Consider the following 21,116-nt stretch of genomic DNA (forward strand, 5'->3'; position numbering starts at 1 on the left):
GCATATTTTTAGGGTTTACTTAAGGTTGTCGTTTTCGGACGATAGAAGATCACTAAAATATTTGTACGGATAATAAATAATTTATTAGTTGTATTGAAAGATTGGATCAATCCGTTTTTTTACGGAGTATTAGTGTATCAACATTACAAATTTACAATTATAAAATGAGTGTGGGTAAGTAATAACAAGGTTACATTATAGTACCAATATATCATACATATCACGCACGTAAATTAGAACTAGTTTAGGACTCATGCAATGCATGTATGTTATTAAATTTGTTTACGAAATACTATTAATTACTCGTAAATAATAATTTATAATTAGGAAATATTTATAACAATTATATAATTTATTTGTATTTTTTTATATGTGATTGAGAAAATATGAGATACAGAGTAAAAATTTAAAATAACGATGTAGAAAGATATTAAATTTATGTAAAACACAATTACTTCAAATTGACCAACTAAGCAATATGTACGTTATACTATGTACGTATAATATAGACTTTTTTATTTTCAACATTTTCACTTTTTTCGGGGAAAATTAAAGAGAAATACGTAGATGCAGCTTGTAGAGCCTCTATTGTAATAAAAAAATAATACGAGTCTAGGTTATGACTCATGTTGTAGATTAAAATTTATATAACTTCGATCATTGTTATATTTAAAATATATAGTTTTAAGTTTAGGTTAGAACTTATATAAAATATATGTGGTAGATTATATATTCTAAATTACAACATAATATAAAAATATTATATTACTATATTAAAATTTGTCATTTCTTTTTTGAGTTTAGGTAAAAAAAAATCATGATATAAAATTTTGAATGTGGTTTATGAATCTTATGATCCATATCAATTTTTAGTACGTTGTAAAAATATTGGTCAAAATTACCAAATATGATGACTTTCAAATATTGGTCAAAATTACCAAAAATCACCTAAAATCCGTCGATAAAACTTTCAATCTATGTAATGACTCATAGTTTAAGTTTAAAATGGTACTACTTATAATGTTTAGAGTATATATTTGGTCTAAATATAATTTCAAATCTATTACAATTGTTGTAATTTTTTCAGATGGCAGATTGATTTTTTTTTTTTTGAAAATAAACTATTTCAAATTAATTTTTGTTAAATCTTAAAAATACCCACCCCATAAAGTTTAATTCGATAATAACGAGAAAAAGAAATTTTCCATAAAACTATATTTTTTCTAAACATGTTTATATTTCTTATAATATGTTAGCCATATGAACAAAATAGAAAATATATATTCACATCTATTTGATTAAAATTTTTATCAGAGCTTCTTTTAGTAAAATAGTACGGAGTAGGATTTTTTTTAATACAAAATATGTTAATGATTTATAAGAAATCTCATCGACTCATCCACGGTTTTTTTCTCCTACTCCACTATTACATGTGAAATTATGGAGTAATTATTAATTGATTATCAATACTACGTATTTATCTTACTTTAGTAGTAAAAATGTGTCATAAATATTCTTGCAAAAAAGTGACACATCACCTGGGTATTAATTTTAGTTAAATTTTTATAAATAGGTTATAGTGATATGGACGTATAATAAGGTGCCATCGGACGTTCAACAGGCAGTCTCGCGATATACCACTTACGATTATTTTTACTATTGTATTGATTTTTAAAAGTCATAAAGTAGGTCAAGTGTTTTAGGAACTTTTTCATAGATATTTGGCATTATTTAAGATTCTTGCCATAAAATAAAAAATTAGAAGGAAATGAAATTATTATTTTTCCCATAAAATATTGAGTTTTCGAAAGTTAAATTAGGTCACCAAATGAATTCGGGTTGACCCACGACAAAACTACGTAAATTAAAACTCGGTCGACAATCAATAAACACCCGCTTGGACAAGTATTAAACTCGGTAGACAATCAATAAACACCCGCTTGGTCAAGTGAATCAGGCCATTATCTCCTGCCAACAAGTTGTTGATTTTTCTTTTTGCTATTTTTGTTGCTCATTAAAAAAAAATCCAAAGTCTTACATTTTCCAAAATAGAATTAACGAAATTTTGGATTTTCAAACCGACCAAATAACATTTACCAACTTATTATTGGCAAAATTATTTACAACATATTAAGCGGTACTCGCTATAATTATGTACCAAACAAATTAATACATTGTATTGTGAATTTTTCATTCCCAGTTGACCACCCTTTTTTGATATCAGTAAGTCCATAGATCATGTTGGATGATCATCGGCTTGTGTCACCTCCTCTTCATTATTGTTACATACTTCCTCCATTTTTTTTGAATTGCACCATCTTGGATTTCACGCTTGTCAATGCACTATTTTAACCACTAATATATCTCATTATACATTTTAAAAAATTATAAAAATTTGATAATTTTAAAGTATATTTCGAGACGAATCTAACAAGATCCCACTTGATTATATTTTTCCTTACATATAAATCACAAAAAATAACTGTATAAGAATATGTGAATAGTGTTAAAACCAAGATTGTGCAATTATAAAAAAATGGAGGACGTATATTCTTTCCATGCCCTTCTGCAAATATATAGATCATAAACTTAAGTTCCATGAAGTTGGAGAATGAGAAACACTTGGATAAAAGAAAACATACCATTGTGCTCAGTCCTGTACACCAATTATTAAAAATTAACAGTACGTTAGCAGATCAACAAATGATATTGGTTCAAAGTCGATATAAACAGTGATCTAATTGACTGACATACTTATTGGTGTTTTTGTAAAACGACTAAAAGATTTTTGTTGGTGTTTTTCTTTTGAACATACCTGTCTTGTTACACATTGTGATATTTCTATAATTACTACTGACATACTTATTTCACTCGTTCGGGGCCTGGTTATAGGTAAATATTGTTTTCATCTATCATCTTTATGTTTGCCTTGTCTAAAGTACCTCATTAAAAGGATTCTAACATTAATTGGCATGTTGATTTTGTGGGTTTGTTTTTGCTCGAGAGTCCCTTATTTAGGCTTACTTTTTTCATTCAACTTGCACATATTCCATAAGAAGTAGAAGATGATTGGGGGAGTTAACCAGTATAAATACAATTGTCATGTGAATCTCAATAAAGAGAGAAATAATTAAAGAGTTATTGGGATAATGTTTACTTGAGAGTAAACAATTGCGTCATTTAAGTGTTCAATGTATATTTTCAAAAATAGCATGGGATATATCAGACCTGATCATCTATAGTCCGAGAAGTTCAACCTTAAAAAGTATGGGTTTGGACAAACTCAAATACGAATTTTTATACCAGCGCAAAAAACCCCTTTCGACCCAAACCCACACCAAATCTATGAGTTCAGACATGAGTTTTTGTGTTAAAACTAGGCCATACCCGACCCGACCCTACCCGAATTTTGATTTCCTCTGAGAAAAACAATTCCTCAAACATGAGTCATCCACACAACACATTAGTACTTACCTTTCAACATCTATCCACTTACACATCGACACCTGTAATCTGACTCCTCTTCCACGTGTCAACCTCATAAAACCCCTACTATTATATTTTTATTTATTTTAAAAAATTTAAATTTCCAAATTTAAAAAAGACAAACAAATAAATAAAAACCGAGTTTTTGTTGTATCCGAGTTGGACATCCACCTCACTCACCACCTTCTTTCTTAATTCCCTCCGCCTACTTTCTCTCTCTCTCTCAGGTACGGCTACTGCTACTCTTTCTCTCTCTACTCTGATTTCCCTGCTTCAATTTCCTTTTTAATTTTTAATTTATTTATTATGCTATGCTATGTTATGAAATTAGCTAATTATTTCTTGGTAATTTAATTCAATTTTTCAGAAGATTGGATATTATATTTCTTGGAATTAACAAGCTCGCAATTTTGGGTGTATTATTTGGAAATTTTACAGCTTTATTGAGTAAAACAGTTTAATTTGTTGATTTCTACCATTATTGGGACTTCTAAATAAGTTTAGTTTCTAATTAAGTAATTAGATCTAAGTTTCTTTTATCATGATTTTTTATCAATTTAGTTTGAACTTTACTTTTCCCTGCTTGATGGGGGGTTTTGTGTTTGGATGAAAGGGGGAATTGTAATTAGTAAGGAAGGGAAGAGGGGCAATTTTCTTTTTGGGGTTAATTTTGTGAGCAATTTTGAGGTGAATTTTGTTTAATTAATTTATTATTATTCATGATTTGTAAAGGTTGATTAGCTATAGTGGAAGTTAGTTTAGTTAGCAAAATCTATGGTAGGTTGTTTCAGATCTCTAACCTGTTCTATCTTCGCTTCTTAGGACTAAAACTTTCATAAGGAAAATGTTCTTTAGGTCCCTTTATGCCGTTTCCCTTCCCTACTAACACAAGCATTAAATCTATTGGAGAATTTAGGTTATTGGAGAATTTACCTTTTTTAATGTCCTAATGTTTGACACTATACAAGTAGCATTTAGTTGTTCTTTATGGCACTTGATGAACCTCATAATGACTGGAGATTGTTCGATGCGGTTCAATTGTGCCTTTTAAGATTGAGGGGTTAATGCTCATTAGGTTGTTGCACACTCACATTCCCATACAATGGACTGGAAAATCCACGTTGAATGTGCTTTTAGTGCCTACGAGATTGATATGCGATTTTCAGCTTGAGGTGGGGCATAAAAACCAATCCTTTGTTCTGTGCACATTTGATTTATTATTTGTGTGAATCCCGTATGAGGATGCACTTCAAACTCAAACATACTTGGGAATTTGACCTTGTCTGTCCAAGAGTAGCATCGATATTGGCAATATGATATATCTATAGTGTTAAAGCCCCTTTCTTGCGGTAATAATCATGGTATTATGTAGTTGAAATGGTGACACTCCCACAGTTAAAATTGGGTCCCATCGATGAGGTCCCTTTGAAACACTATCACTTAGCCCATGCTCACAAATTACAAGGGATAGCTCTAGTTCCAGTTATCCCACTTATCCCACCTGACGGGCCTAACAAGAGATTCCCCAGAAGGGTAAACAAAGGGTGGTTTTAGTTCATCCATTGGTGTTTCAATGTGATCTCTTCGATAATCCTAATCCATCGAAGGTCCGTGATTCTTGATCATCCAATTGCTTAACTCAATGAGCATATTGGTGACATGGCAGCATCATTAAGTCCCGCTCTTATTTCTTCTTGTTGTACCAACACTTCTCTGGTAAGGATCTTAGTTAGGGTAGATATAAAACCCTGCAAGTGTTCCCTACATCTATAAGGATCTTATTGCAGTCTGGGTTTTATCCTCTGTGTCCTATTTTGATCAACTCTGATAAGACAAGTCTTGGCAAAATTCATTCGGACCAGAAATCTCCTCCTTAAGTTCTTGGGCAAGATTCTTTTAAGATTAGACATCAGCTTCTATGCTAGATACCCTCCTCCCTATGATTCTACATGTGTCTCTTCTAGTTGTACAGTCTCATATGTAGTCTATTGACGGAGACGGTTGTCTACCAGTTTCTCTGTGGGCCTGTGCATCTGTGGACTGGCTACCAGCAACAATTATTATCCTAGACGGTTTATATCTAAGCATATTTAGGCTAGCTTGGCTGTGAAATTTTCACCTAGGCCTCCTGAACTGCCTGATTGAAAGTCTTGTTGTTGACTTCCTAACTTTCATGCCCTCGTACTTACCATATCTTGGTTAGTTGTTTCTATTGTTAACTGTTGCGGTTGGGCAGAAAATTATTTCATATTTAGTGTTCTTCTCCAATATAGGTTTTCAGCTTGGCTTAGCTAGCTGCTATAGCTATCCTCAGTGCAATTTAGGCACTCCTTTCTAAGGTGGTAATCTTATTATCCTATTAGTGAAATCTTGGCGTAGGGCGACAAATCCTTGAATTCACAAGTGTCTCAGTGAAGTAGGTGGCTCAAAGAAATTTGCTTAAAAGAATCGTATGCAATTATACATGCATCAACGAATATGGAGAAAAGAAAGTCACATTCATCGGGGTGCTATTCAATGGAAATTACATTCACTTATCTGAATATAGTTCTAAAGGAAGTTCACCGTTTTGTAGAAAATAAAGATTCTAATCCTTGAAAGTTATTGAAGAATGATCTAAAAAAAGAATTGACAAAGGAAAGAAGGAAATAGTGCTAACCCTTTAGGTCGAAATTTAAACAAGAAGGCTTTGAAGAATGATCTTGTGTTTTTGTGGGTCATAGGTTATGTCTTTTCCACTCACTTGCACTTTCTTTACCTAGGCTTCTTGGACCACAAGATGTTCATTTTCCTGCCATTTTCACCCCGGGGTGATTTCCATTTGCTCGATTTCCATGGAAATTATATTCTATCATCTCTCCCTTCCCACAATCCTCTAGTGATGTGGGGTTTCCCTCTCTATTGATTCCTTTTCTTGGATTGACAGCTGACGTACTTCTTTGACCCTTGGCTAGATCCCTTCTGCTTGGCTGTTACTTAATTTCTTCCTTGGGCTCACATTTTAATTGCTCGTTTAGGACTAGCTGACATTTTGTAGGTTGAAAAGTGCACTCTAAAACTGACTGATTGGTTGTATTTTGTAGTTTCAAAAACTATTATCACTTGTGAATTGTAGCAGTGATGTGGCTGAAAAATAGCTTAGTATGTGTCAGTACATGTGAGATACAATAGTTGAAGTTTTCCTAGTTTTAGTACATTACTAGGTTGTTCTTTTGTCTTGTGACGCCCTTATGCTTATGTATGTGATGTATATGAAAAAAGATGATGAGATTGACGACATAGGGGTAGTTTTAATTATTTTAATCGAACTAAAAATGAAAAATACAAGTAGTTAGATTATAAAGAAAAGTAAAAGTTAAACACATCCGACATCAGATATCGTACTAGTACCTGTTGACTAGAGTTGCATCGGAAACAAGACAGAGTAAGGAAAGTCCAATTCATTTTGGGCAATCGTTTCAATTCAAATTTAATGCAATGAGATCTAGTATGAATTGGCGATCAGAACGTATATGTATAAAACTTGTAACAGGATCTCGAAAAGTAAGTTAATTTCTTCTGGGCCTTTATCCTTTAGGGTCATTAGGATTCTTATTGGTTGGGATTTCCAGCTACCTTGGTAGGAATTTGATATCTCCCCCTCAGCATATTATTTTTTCCCTTGTAATTTGGGAACTTGCTAGTTTACGAAATTAACTACACAATATAGTATTCCGAACAATTACACACAATTTGTAACCATGACTTTGCATTTGGTTCAATGGTAAGGTTGACTGTTTTTGCATTTGATTAGCACTTAACTACTTAAATTCAATGCTTTCATGATGCATCTCATGGGATAGGTTTTGATCCTTCACATCATATTGGATAGGATTTTTGATATCTCACAATATTTGCTGAGACCTTACCGGATCTGGTAGTGATTGGCCTATGTAATGGGGGCAGCCGAGGAGCAGACACCTCCCAAGCCTTCAAAAGCAACAAGTTCAGCACAGGTGTTTTAAGCCTCCCCGATTCTCTTTTCTCTTCTCCTGCCTCTTTTTTTTTTTCCCTTCTTCTCCAGTTTATATAGCTTAAAGCTACACTCAACTCTTTTTTTTCCCCTTATAGGAGACTCAGGCGGGAATGCAACCATATCCTGATTGGCAAGGTTCCATGCAGGTTTGTGATTATAGCAGTTGCCTCTTCTCACATTTGTACTTGTAAGAATTTTTTTTTGGGGTCATGGTCTTTTGATAGGATTACATTAAACATGGGAACTTAGATGTTCCATCATTTAGAATGTTTATAGTAGTGATTAGGTGACATGTGCTATTTCTATTCGTAAAATATTGATTTGATGCTGTCACTTGTCAGTGAATCTCTGCTGTCTCTTCTTGTGTTTTATGGAGCAATTTTGTTGTCTGAAATATAATTTGTATTATTCTCAATGAGGTACTCCGTATCTCAGTGTCAGACTAGCTGATTACCTGACTTCAAAGTTACAATCCCACAGGATGATACTTTAATTCCCATGAAATAGTCAAACTGTCATATTTGGAACTTCCTTTGTTTTTTTATTACTTGCACCATTTTTCTTTTGTGGAAGTTGCATATTTCTTGCACCATTTCTTTTTATGGTATGTCTTCACGTGCTTTTTGGTGTGTTCACACACTAAATACCTACTTTACCCTTACTCACATTTCACATCTACCATTGTTACCTAACATCTTCCCTCTCTTTTGTTTGTTATCATATGGGAAAGTTTGATATTTACAATTTTTCTTAATATTTGTGCCCAACCCAAATGGTACAAGTACAAAAAAAACGGAGGAAGTCACGGACAGGACACCATAGTTTTTTCATTATCTTTTAGTTGTTCTCCTTTGTGTTTCTTGGACTCTTCATTTTACCTCAAGCACCCGTGTCGGAACCTCGACACTCATACATGAGTATGTACACCGGACACTTCATTTTGGACCAAAATCATGATTCTTTTCACAAAATAGTCGAGTCGGACACTTGGACACGTACCCATGTCCGACATGGGTTCCCGAGTCCGAGTAACATTACAATTCTCCTTTAAAATTTTGAGAATTAAAGTAGAGAAAGGTGTTTGGCCCATTCTAACTTGTGATAATTGCAGGCATATTATGGTACTGGTGCCGCACCTCCTTTTTTCCCCTCAACTGTTGGAGCTCCAGCACCTCATCCCTATATGTGGGCGGGGCAGGTAATGGGTCATTAATCACATGGTTTTGTGGTTGTTTTAGTTACTGAATTTGTACAATAATTAATACGGGTTATGGACACTTGTCCTTCTACAGCACCCTATGATGCCACCTTATGGTACTCCAGTCCCTTACCCAGCTTTATATCCTCCTGGTGCCGTTTATGCTCATCCTAATATGGCAATGGTAATTTATACGTATATACAATACTAATAATTATACTTTGTATTCATGATATTTATTATGGCAAATTATGGTTGATGGTCAATAAATTATATTTCCTTGTAGACTCCAAATCCCGCTTCTGTTGTGGAAACTAAAGGGAAAAACTCAGATGTAAAAGATCAGAATTCCGTGAAAAAATCCAAAGGAAATTCAGGCTTGGGGAATGAAAAGGGAGTTGAAACTGCCAAAGCAACTTCAGGCTCTGGAAATGAGGGTGCCTCACAGAGGTTGATGTCTTCTTCTGTTTTCTTCTTTTTACAATTGGTATTTAAAATGATATTTTGACATTGATGCCCTATTCTCTTCATATCAAAGAAGATAATGTTACAATAAAAGAAACAGTTTAACATTTTTTAATCAGCAGATATCTGCTTTTTTCATTAAAAATAAGTAGTCACAATTGATCAGTTAAATATCAGCTCAGTAAAAAGCATGTGAAAGGAACATTGGTTACCTGATTCGCTAGTATGAGATTGGGTACGGGTTTTCAATTCCTAAAATGTTTGCTAAACTAGACAAAAAATTGTACCATTTTCATGTTATAATTCGCTTTTTTCGATTTGCGGTTGTGGCGTGATTAGGGAATTAGGTAACACTGGAAAGGAATAGAGCCTAAAGCTAAGTATTTAAGCAGCTTCAGTCCTCTATTCTTGTTGTTAATGTTCTAATTATTATTGTATAACAGTGCTGAAAGTGGAAGTGAAGGCTCATCTGATGCTAGTGATGACAACAATCAACAGGCATGTCTTAATTTCCTGGCTACACTTTAAAGTTCATACGTTAACGGATCCCCTATTGAAATTTATTAACCAAAGGGGGGGAAAAAAAAAGCTTGTTCAGGATCCAAAGTATTATGAACTTTTGAAGTAGTTTGAGCTGTAACTTACTCTTGACTTTGTTGTTTTGTTGCTCTAGTGTTTACGCTAAACTTGGTTTGTTCTCCTGTTCAGGAACACTCTGCAACCAAAAAAGGAAGTTTCGATCTGATGCTTGAAGATGGTATGTGCCTCATCTTAAACTATGTGTTTTCCCCTTGTTTCCTCTTCCACTGAAGTTGTAGAATTTATAATATAGATGAAAGAGGGGAAGAATGTAGAAAAATTATACTACTCCTACTATTTCATTCAATCCAATTAATTAAGTTATCAAATGACCTTTTATAGACTCATAAAACATACTTCACATTACTAGAATGTGGAATAACCCTAAACCCTAAGCTAGAATGTGGAATAACCCTAAACCCTAAGTTAGAATGTGGAATAACCAACTAACCCATTACTGCTCACTAATAAATAATATTCATGTTCCTAAAAATCTAAAGTTAAGGATCACTTGCACACTAATTTGAAGCACTACATCTAACAGAAGTCACATTGATGCGACTTCTCATTTGTTTGAGTTTGGGCAACTTATGCAGGGGCTAACGCACAACATCATTCGGTGAATGCCAGTGCTCAGGGTTCCGTGCCCGGGAAACCTTTGGGTGTTGCTCCTAATCTTAACATTGGCATGGATTTGTGGAATTCCTCTGCTGGCGGAGCTAAGTTGAGACCAAGTACTGGAGTAGCATCTGGTGTTGCTCCGGCAATGGTTGGACGCGAAGGGCTTATGCCTGACCACCAATGGATCCAAGTATGACTTTAGTTCAAATTCACTGGCATTTCTATTTTCCTGTCCTGTTTCATTTGAGTGTGATTTATATTCTTTGTGAAAAGAAGCAGCTCTCGGTAGTAACTAATCCAGAAAGTTGTTGTCTTCTGGTAAATATGATACAAAACATATTTAATTTTATACACCCTGCCTTGAAAACAAGGCATAGGAAGAGAAATGAAGGACTTGACTTGCAGCATCTAGAAAATACTACCTCCATTTCAAAATAATCTTTACACTTTCCGTTTTAGTCTGTTTTATAATGTTCTTTATACTTTGCTTTATTCTATTTTGGACATGTAAATTTACTATATCCTTCTTATCCACAATATTTACAATGTTTAACTCACTTTCTCTTGGTTTATCCATTTTTTTCTTACACTCACCTATCTTTTTACATGTTTCTCTTTATCCATATTTTATTATATTTAACCAACTTTTCTATTTTTGTCTAAAACTGTAAATATTTGTGCAAGTAGTAACCGTAAAGATCTTTATGAGACGGAGGTAGTATGTGCCTATGTGGTATAAGAAAGTACATGTCAATCGTATTTTATTGTCACCCCTTGCGGTCTTATAGATATTGGTGTTGTTTCACCTATTGATTATTTACCCCTGAAGAAAAGGTACAATTTGTGGAACTGCTTTAGCTTGCACCATAGAGATGCAAGTAGAACGACTTTAGGGAAGCACTATAAATACCAATTCATGTATATTGCAGATCAAATACTAATTCACCTACTGTAAAAAAAATAAAAAATTATCTTATTGATTATTTTTCTTTGACAGGATGAACGTGAACTTAAAAAACAGAAACGCAAACAATCTAATAGAGAGTCAGCCAGGCGATCAAGGTTGCGCAAACAGGTATATATATGCTCTGTTCTATTTGCTTTGGTGCCGTTTATTTAACTTCTGCAAGATTTTAAACTTTACAAGCCGGAAATTCTTTGGTCTTCCTAGGCTGAGTGTGAAGTACTGCAAAAAAGGGTTGAATCTCTGAACAATGAAAATAGCAACCTCAGAGAAGAGCTCAAGAGGTTATCTGCCGAATGCGAGAAGCTGACCTCTGAAAACAAGTCCATTAAGGTTTGTCAAAATTCATCTGCCTCCCAGAATTCTTGGATACTTTTTCGTGTTATTCTGATATTCTCATAAATCAATGTCCATCCACATTTATTCTTAGGGGTTATTTGGTTGACAACTTAAAATGGGGGAAATGAAATTCATGGAATTTATTGATATTGTAGTTGTTTGGTTGACATAAAAAAAGGAAAAAAAATAAGGGAATTTATAGATATGGTAGTTGTTTATATAAAATGGAGGAAGTTGAAGTTCCTACAAAACATGAGAAGTAAATTACCTAGCCCCCCTTGGTCAATCAAAATTCATGGGAATTTCTAATTCCCATGTTGTCAACCAAACAACTTAAGTAAGTTCACATGAATTTAGTAAGGGAAGTAATTTCCTTGAATCAGAACTAAGTTCCCATGTCAACCAAACAAACCCTTCTACTCCTTCCGTTCTTGAATACTTGCTACAATTTGACTTTTGCACTTTTTATACATTAACTTCGACCAAAACTTCTTACCAGTATATAAAAATCAAATATGTTGTTGGATTAGTCTTAATGTGTACTTTTCAAACATCAATTTCTTTTTAGTTTTTACTAATATGTAATTGCATATAATTACGGATTTACGGTCTAACTAGTGTCTTGACAAGTGTGCCACAAATATTCAGGAACAGAGGGAGTATTAGTTACCTCCGTCCCAAAACTATTCAGATTCAGAATCATTTTTCGTTATAAAGTTGATTAAGTAGTTAGATTTTGACGTTTCCTTTACAACCCTAAACATAGTTCGAAGGTAGAAATGTACCAAGTAAAAAAAAAAAAAATCAAGTGTGGCTTATTATTTATAAAGTCGAAGTGAGTAAATTTATCTTTGAAGGTAAATACTTTGATATTGAAACAGGAGGAGCTAACCCAGACATGCGGACCAGATAGCTTACAAAGTCTTGAAGAAAATAACGCTTCTGGCGAAGGCGATAGCTGAAACGAGAGCTTATTAGATTAGTACTTCTTCAGCTCAGCTTAATTAAAGTATCTGACCAAAACAAGATTAGGGGAATAATATGTTTTTTAACACAGCTTATACCATTTTTTTTTATTTTTTTTTCTTCCTATTTTCGCCATTGATGACGCTTGTAATGTGATTTCTCTCAGTTTGTGCGTTTCAGTTATTATTATGTACGACCTCACTTGTCTGAGTAGAACCACTGTATAAAGATAAAAGTACGTTTCGGCTAAGTTCTCTGTAATTGAGTGTTCAAAGTGTGTATTTATCAGATTATTTGGAGTTTTATACTGTGATTTTATCGAATTTGTAGTATAATTTGTTGACATGGGAAGTTTAATTGTTTGTATTTTAACTTGTTGATTATGTGTATGATATTTCACAAGCATCTTTGAAGAGGAAATTACAATGTTAATTAGCATGATAGTAATTAGCATGAAAGGTCTCTTGCTTTTCTGAGGCTCTTAACATAACTTCAGTCTCCTTGAGAATTTGAGGTCATTTAGTTACACTAGTTCTTAAATAGATCTGGTCCATACTAAATTTATTATCGATCATCTCTAAAAAAAAAGTCAACAACTTGGTCCTATTTGGCTATTTGATTGAATTACGAAGTATGTGATTTGAAGTCACAATTTTCTTTTAAAATATAGGGTTACTATAACTGAAAATTTTTTTACTAAGGATTTTGTTGTTTAATTTATTAATAACGTCTCTATGTACGTAATGAGGATGTTAGAGAACTTATTGGTTTGGGATCCACACTAATATTATTGTAAACCAAGTCCACACAAGAATAATTCATTTATTTAACCTTTTAATGACAAGGCATAATGGTTTTCTCCATGATTTGGTTAACAAATAAAATCAAATAGAATTACATGGTAATAACGAACCCTATTGCTTGTAAATCGTCTATTGTAATTGGAACATGTAACACGTAACATTGATATGAGTAAGGACACATTAACGATTCATCAGTAACATAAAAGCTTAGTGTTTTCGTTGAGCTAATATGGAATTTACTCTGTAAATGATAGGCCTAATTATAACCTAAACCAGTTCTAAAAGCCTTTCTCCAATCAAACACACTACTTCCTAAAGACAGAGACGATAACTAATTAACACTTTAACAACCATTAATCATCCCTTTTGCCGAGTGGTCGGGCAGTGAAAGTTCTGTAGGAGAGGGTTTCGCCTTTTAAAATCATCCTCCTTATCTTAATTTAATTACCCCCTCACTCTAATTATTTACCAAACATAAGTAATTAAGTACTAAAAATTTGTACTCTTTCCCCCTAAATTTAGACATTTAGCATTTTGGCAAAAGTACAAATCCATTTTATATTAATACAAGTAGAGTGCAAATTGCTAAATTAAAATGTTAATTAATACCATTACCCTCCATGATTAGTGGGGTACGGTACGGCTTACGTGGCGGTAACCGGCCTAACACCGCCAAGCTGACGTGGCAGTAGCCGGCCTAACACCGCCAAACTGACGTGGCAACGAGGGGCCTAGCACCGCCAAGCTGACGTGGCAACGAGGAGCCTAACACCGCCAAGCTGACGTGGCAACGAGGGGCCTATCATGCCAGAAAAGTATCATCTCCCCATGGCGCTTTGCCACGTGGAACCCGCCAACCTGAGCCCTCCTTAACAAACACTCAGCTTGAAAATCAGCAAACTGACTAAACCCCACCGCCCTCATCCCCGCCGCCACGAACGCCTCCCTCCACGTCGTCCGCCTCCCCGCCGACACCCTAGCCGCCGCTTCAACCGCCGCGAAAATCCTCGGCCTCAGCACAAACGTCTCTATCCTCCTCATACTATCTCCGCCTCCAGTAAACCCGCCGGCGGAAGCCACCTCAATAGACTCCATCATCCCGGTATAAAACTCAATTCCGGCAAGAAAAGTCGGCCCAAACGACGCCGTTCCAGCGTCAATCCCAACCTCCTTATCCACCACCACCACACAACTCGGCGAAATTCCACGTAGATCGCCGAGAAACTTCGAGATTCCGCTCCGGGAATTATTCGAAAACCGATTAAACACCGCCGGAGATAGATGAACCGCCACCTTCTCCCCCTCCATAATCTTCACCGATTTATACGACAAAATCTCAAAAGTCGGGATCAAAACAAAATCAATGTGGAAATTTAAGTTAAGATCGCGAGCAAATTGATTGAGATTCTCCTTCACAAGCTTACTCTCAATCCCAAATTCCTCAGGAACAATCGCAGTAATCCTTAACACCATTGAAGAACTACTAACCTTACCTTGATGATTATGATCAGAAGCTTTATCAACGAGCTCTCGCATGAACGAAGCCCAGTGACCGCCGAATCCGATATCGAAATCGATAATATGGATAAACGGCGACGATCCATCAACGACGGATTCAAGTATAGCTTGATTAGCAGCAAAGGTGGAGAAAAGCGACACCGGCGAAATTCCGGAGAAAGCTTTATGAGCTCGTATGGTTTGCACCACCTCATACGACGTCAGCTTCGGCGGTCGAGGCGGTGGCGATAACATTGATGGAGTGTTGCTGTGATCATTGTCGGTGGTGGTGGTGGTGGTGGTGAGGTGTTGGAGAGCTTCCTTGAAGTAGAAGGCAGCTCTTTGAAGAGGTTTCCCTAGAGGTGATCTTAACCGTTGATTGAGCCGTGCTAATATCACATAGACTTGTTCTGAGTCGTTGGATTCGAACGCTTGTGCCGCACGTATGAGATCGTCTAGGAAATCGATCCCGAAACTCGGGTTCGTGTTCGCCGTCTGGTGTGGTTGAAGAAGTTGTGGGTGAAGATGTTGTTGTTGTTGTTGTTGTTGTTGTTGATCGAAATGTCCGAAATTAGGGTTAAAATTCTGGTTATTATTACTATTGTTGTTGTTGTTGTTGTTGTTGTAGGAGAAGTCGCAGAAGTTGGCGTAATCGGAAGATAAATCTAGTGAGGATGGTTGATTCTGGTTAAAATGGTGGGTGGATGTGAAGTCCGGGAGGACCTGATGATGTTGTGTGGTATCACATGATGAACTGATTTGGGATAATAAAAGTTTGGGATTATTGGAGTTGGAATCGTCATTAAGCCCTAATTCAGACAGGATTGAATCCCACCCCTCTAAATTGTCCAGATCGGTCGTCGGATTTGTATTACTGTTCTTCGTATCGGTCTTGGTAGTAGCGCCCGTCGGACTACTAGGGCTACGCTGGAGGTCTAAAACCGACGTAGGCTCGTAACACAAGTTGGTGCTGTTGGTGGTGGTGATGCTGTTAGGTGAATCGAACGTGGTATTGTTATTGTTGTTGTTGTTGTTGTTGCTGGTGGCGTTGGAGGTGGTGATGGTGGTGGTGGCGGTGGTGTTTCCGGTGGTGGACTTGCAAGTTTGAGGGGTGGTGAGGGGAACTTTCATTCCTAAAAATGAGCCAATTACACACTCTCTCTCCTAAATAAGTTGCTTGCTATTGAGTTTTGTAAGAAGAAGTGTGTTAACTTTTTTTGGGGGTTAACTTGGGAGAAAAGGAGCTTAAGTATGGAAAGTAGAGGACGGTTGTGTTGTGGGGGGTGGGCTTTTTAGAATTGAAGGGGTAATACTAATAATTGAGGACTTTATCATCTATCTTTGCGTGCATGGTGTGTGCTGTGTTTTTCTTTTTTGGATGTGGGGTTGCATGGAAAATGGATGGTGGGCCATGGGATGGAAAATGATGGGTTTATATAGAATCAAAATCTTCTATCTCACAATTTACCAAAGGTCTTGCGCGTACAAGGTGTACAATAAATTTATTGTACACCAAGATAACTTTTATCCATTTTTTTAACTTTAATTTAGTTTTGATTAACTTTTATATTAGCAAAAAAAAATTGATAGATAAACATTTTAAAGAGTTCAATGATTAATTTTATACATTATTATTGATTTTGAAGAAATAAGTTTTATTAAAATGAAAAAATTTATCACTAAAAAATAGATAACTTTTAAGTATATATAAGCTTAACTTTTAAGCATTTTGAGTTAACTTTTACTCCGGTGTAAAATATTTATTGTACAACCTTTGTAAATAAGAATTTGTGTCACAATTTATGTACATATAGTATTACGATTGATCAGTTCATTCCTGGTCTGGAGGGGAATTTAAAAGGGATTAATTCCGGATCCAAATTCTTGGGATAATGCAGCAAAAGGAGTTAAAGACCACAACAAGTTTGGAGATGGGTTTGCTCTATTTTTTTCTGCAACTAAATCAAATCATGTCACATAATCACAATTTATCCTACATAATTATCTTTTTTAGGAGTTTAACTGAGCATGTGGATAATGTACAACTAAAAATAGAGATAGTCTTTTGTGTTCAAGACATGATAATTAATGAAAAAGTAAGTAAAAAAAGTTAGCGAAAAGTTGATATGGCAGAGCCAGTAGCTTAAGGTTGAGTACAAAGGATAAACTCATCGATCCTTACTTACTCCATATTGTCGTTTTTTATGTTGATTGATAATAATGCAGTTTTAGTTTAAAATTTTAAAATGTTCAAAGTGATTTATGAAATATAAAAAATATTAACCAGCAGAAAGATCGATCTGACTTGTAATTAAAATAATACATAAAATCATGGGACTTAAGATGAGGGGTGGCAATTCGAGTCCATGAGTCGAGTTTAGTTTCTTGTCGATTTCATGTGGAAAAAAAAAACAGAAATATAATATAAAACTTGATATTACTACAAAATATGATAAAATAATTCGGGTACAATCCAGGTCATATATCCGAGTTCAGTTCATGTCAGGTGTAGATTTTTATTAGTAAATTCGGATCGAGTTTGAGTCGAGTTCTCAGGTTGGATCAATGATTACCAACTCTACATAAGATCATGGATAGTCCATCGATTCCCCCAAAACAAAAACAAAAACAATATATTAGAAACTTGTTCCTACCAATTTCCCTTCGCTTTACCCTATAATTTTGCTAATAAACAACACCCTACTTTAAAATTATGGCTCCGCCACTTTATTGACATACCATACATGATATTTGGAGAAATAAAAAATAAAATAGGGACCATGAAAATAACATGTACATACTCGACATTTGTCAGAGGTCTAACCCAAAAAAAAAAAAAAAAAAAAAAAGGTTGATCTTTTTATCTCTAAAATTTTTTGAGGCTTCAAAGGCAAGCTTTTTTTTGGGGGGTGTTTTTTGGTGGTATTGCGCTTTCTATTTGGGTTTTGCTTTCCATGATTCTTCCTCCACTATCAGAGTACGTAATTTAGCTGTAGCAGCCTATTTGCTTCTCTGCTCTATCTCTCTCAAACTTTATGGACTACTAATTCACTTTTTATTGGTTTGTCTTTCTCTATGTTATTTTTTACTTAATTAATGAAAATCAATTAAATGGGGGAATGTAGTGTTTAATTATTGTTTGTGGCTCTGAATTCATCATGATTAATTGGATTCAGGGTATAAACGAGTCGAGTCGAGTCGAGTAAGGTTCTGATCTGTCCGAGTTAAGTTTGATATGGATAATTAGTTTATGGTTTAATTATTGCTTGTGGCTATGAATTCCATGATTAGATACAGGGGTGTAAATGAATCGAGTCTAGTAGGGTTTTAGTTTGTTCGAGTTAAGCTTGATAAGGATAATTAGTGTATTGTTTAATTATTGCTTGTGGCTCTGAATTCATCATGACTGGATTTAGGGTGTAAACGAGTCGAGTCCAATCGAGTAGGGTCTTAGTCTGTTCGAGTTAAGCTTGATATGGATAATTAGTGTATTGTTTATTAATTATCGTTTGTGGCTCTGAATTCATCATGATTGGATTCAGGGGTATAAACGAGTCGAGTAGGTTTTAGTCTATTCGAGTTAAGCTTGATAACGATAGTTGGTGTATTGTTTAATTATTGCTTGTGGTTATGAATTCCATGATTAGATACAGGGGTGTAAACGAATCGAGTCGAGTAGAGTTTTAATTTGTTTGAGTTAAGCTTCATAAGGATAACTAGTGTATTGTTTAATTATTGCTCGTGGCTTTGAATTCATCATGATTGGATTCAATTCATCATGAATTCATGATTGGATTCAGGGTTGTAAACGAGTCGAGTCGAATAGGGTCTTAGTCTATTCGAGTTAAGCTTGATAAGGATAACTAGTGTATTGTTTAATTATTGCTTGTGGCTATGAATTCATTGATCATGATTGAATTGGATTCAGGGTTGTAAACAAGTCAAGTCGAGTAGAGTCGAGTAGCTAGGGTTCTTATCTGTTCGAGTTAAGCTTGATAAGGATAATTAGTATATTGTTTAATTATTGCTTGTGGCTCTGAATTCATCATGACCGGGTTCATGATTGTAAATTAGTCGAGTCGAGTAGGGTTAATTCTAGTATGTTTGAGTTAAGTCTGATAAAGATAATTAGTGTTCAAGTTTAAAGATTTTTGAAAATTGATATTCGACCTTGAATCGTTTACAGTTTGGGGGATTAATTGTTTAATCATTGCTATGGCTCTGAATTCATCATGATTCGGCCGGGGATGCAAGCGAGTCGGGTCGAGGCCAGATTCTAGATTAATTGTTCGAACTACGTTTCAAAAGTACACTGAAAGTAAATGTACTTTTAACGGACCCTGAAATTCTCAGGTGTGATCTTATATATAACAGAGACCGGCCGTTTTATTAACACAAAATGATTTTAAACGTCGAAACTAATTTGAATTTAGTAGAAATTAAAGGGAAAAACATTAGTAGAAATTTAGTAGGAATTAAAGGAAAAGAACATGGTTTCTTTAATCAATACTCTTTCTTACAGTGTTCCAAATTGAAAACGTTTGAGCATCCTTCTTTTTCTCTTTAATTGAATAGTAAACGAATTAGAGTCCGAATTTTCTACTTCCATAAAACATGTCTTATTTGTGTGTCACTTATTGATATTTCCACCTGATCAACCATTTTTTATTTTATAATCAAAATTACTATGCACGAGATAATATCAACTAATAAAAGAAAGTGTTACATATACATACTCTCTCCATACTCTGCAAATTATGCATAAATTGTGAAATAAAATATTTTAACTCTGTAAAAAAGTTACACTGAATCAATTTCTACAAACTTAGACCCAAAACAATCCCTCCGTTCTTAAATATTAGTCCCCTTTTGACTTTTTAGTCCGTTTCAACTCAATATTTAAATGTGAATATCTCCAAATACGTTCGTTAAAGAAATATAAAAATTTGATTTTGATAGAACTACACGTTGACACGAACAAAACAAGATCTCGATCACCTGAATATATTTTGAAATACGTATTGGAAAGAAATTAGAAGATTATCTTCAAGTATAAATAGTGTCAAGATGCCAAAAGGAACTAAATAATCAAGAACGGAGAAAGTACACATGTTTGCTAAACTACATGTTCACTTCCTCCTACTGGTCGATATTTGCATTTGATCAACCAATTGTTATTTTATAATCAAAATTAGTAAATTACTACTCCCTCCGTCTCTTAATACTCGCACCGCTTTCCTTTTCGGATCGTCCCTTAATACTAGCACCGCTTCTATAAATGGAAATCTTTACCAATATTATATTATTTCTCACACTTACCTACTACCCCACCTACACCTTACTCCCTACAAAAAATCATTTAAAAATTAACACCCCCACTCACCATTCCCCACCCCTTACACATTTCTCACTAACTATATTAAAAAAAAATACTCCACTATCAACTAACACCTATTAAATTAATAAGTCAATTCAAATGTTTTAAACTCCGCACCGGTCAAACCGGTGCGAGTATTAAGGGACGGAGAGAGTATGTAAAATAAGTCAGATAAGTAATAATTAAGAGGAAGTGATACATGCATAAACTCTCTCCGTACTCCATAATTGTTACACATATTATGATATAAAAGATTTCAACTCCTAACCTATTACAACCAATGAATTTCTGCAAACTTAGACCCCAAAAAATCAACTACCACACGTTTTATTAATAGAGTGGTAGAATATATTTTTTTATTATTTTTTCTTTTAATTTTTTTTATGAGTACTAAGTACTACTCCCTCCGTCCCGGAATACTTGACCTGTTTTCCTTATCGGGCCGTCCCTTAATACTTGACCTGTTTCTAAAAATGGAAATATTCTAACAATATTATATTATTTCTCACTCCACCCCTATTAACCCACCTACCCCCTACTCCATACAAAAAATAATTAAAAATTCAACCCCTACTCTCCCCTAACCCCACCCCTTTACACATTTCCCACTAACTACAATAAAATAATACCCCAATATCAACTACTACCTATTAAATTAAATAAGTCAATTCAAGTTCCTTAAACTCTGTGCCGGTCAAACCGGGTCGAGTATTCCGGGACGGAGGGAGTAACCATCAAGAAAAGGCACGACTTTTTGTAGCATCTAGCCCCTCATGCTTAAACATGCTTAAACAGCCTAACTTGAA

The 21,116-nt window shown here is 34.8% G+C and overlaps 2 protein-coding genes across 5 annotated transcripts; one reads left to right on the forward strand and one right to left on the reverse strand.

The window, feature by feature from the left end:
- Nucleotides 1–3,617: 3,617 nt before the first annotated feature.
- Nucleotides 3,618–12,978, forward strand: LOC110775112 (G-box-binding factor 1). 4 transcript variants are annotated; one of them, XM_021979718.2, is made up of 12 exons: nucleotides 3,618–3,713; nucleotides 7,358–7,481; nucleotides 7,597–7,647; nucleotides 8,613–8,699; nucleotides 8,794–8,883; nucleotides 8,986–9,149; nucleotides 9,608–9,662; nucleotides 9,873–9,921; nucleotides 10,340–10,554; nucleotides 11,362–11,439; nucleotides 11,536–11,661; nucleotides 12,549–12,978. In XM_021979718.2, exons 2-12 carry the CDS (start codon nucleotides 7,422–7,424, stop codon nucleotides 12,627–12,629), a joined length of 1,056 nt encoding a protein of 351 aa, XP_021835410.1. In that variant the 5' UTR covers nucleotides 3,618–3,713; nucleotides 7,358–7,421; the 3' UTR covers nucleotides 12,630–12,978. The 4 variants fall into 4 exon arrangements, with proteins under 4 accessions (XP_021835410.1, XP_021835413.1, XP_056697050.1 ...); XM_021979721.2 differs by having other exon boundaries at nucleotides 3,618–3,709; nucleotides 7,356–7,481; XM_056841072.1 differs by lacking the exon at nucleotides 3,618–3,713 and adding an exon at nucleotides 3,721–3,831.
- Nucleotides 12,979–13,437: 459 nt separating this feature from the next.
- On the reverse strand, nucleotides 13,438–16,234 carry LOC110775098 (scarecrow-like protein 15). The gene has a single exon (XM_021979704.2). It carries the CDS (start codon nucleotides 16,062–16,064, stop codon nucleotides 14,202–14,204), a length of 1,863 nt encoding a protein of 620 aa, XP_021835396.2. The 5' UTR covers nucleotides 16,065–16,234; the 3' UTR covers nucleotides 13,438–14,201.
- Between the last annotated feature and the right edge of the window lie 4,882 nt (nucleotides 16,235–21,116).

The sequence above is a fragment of the Spinacia oleracea genome, chromosome 3 (assembly GCF_020520425.1).
Source record: "Spinacia oleracea cultivar Varoflay chromosome 3, BTI_SOV_V1, whole genome shotgun sequence".
NCBI lineage: Eukaryota > Viridiplantae > Streptophyta > Magnoliopsida > Caryophyllales > Amaranthaceae > Spinacia > Spinacia oleracea.

Bases quoted from the DNA above. Each gene is read 5' to 3' on its own strand.
- LOC110775112 (XM_021979718.2), top strand. From the start codon at position 7,422: ATGGGGGCAGCCGAGGAGCAGACACCTCCCAAGCCTTCAAAAGCAACA. The intron at 7,648-8,612 runs GTTTGTGATTAT...TGATAATTGCAG, and splicing joins ATTGGCAAGGTTCCATGCAG to GCATATTATGGTACTGGTGC. The intron at 9,663-9,872 runs GCATGTCTTAAT...TCTCCTGTTCAG, and splicing joins GTGATGACAACAATCAACAG to GAACACTCTGCAACCAAAAA.
- LOC110775098 (XM_021979704.2), bottom strand. From the start codon at position 16,064: ATGAAAGTTCCCCTCACCACCCCTCAAACTTGCAAGTCCACCACCGGA.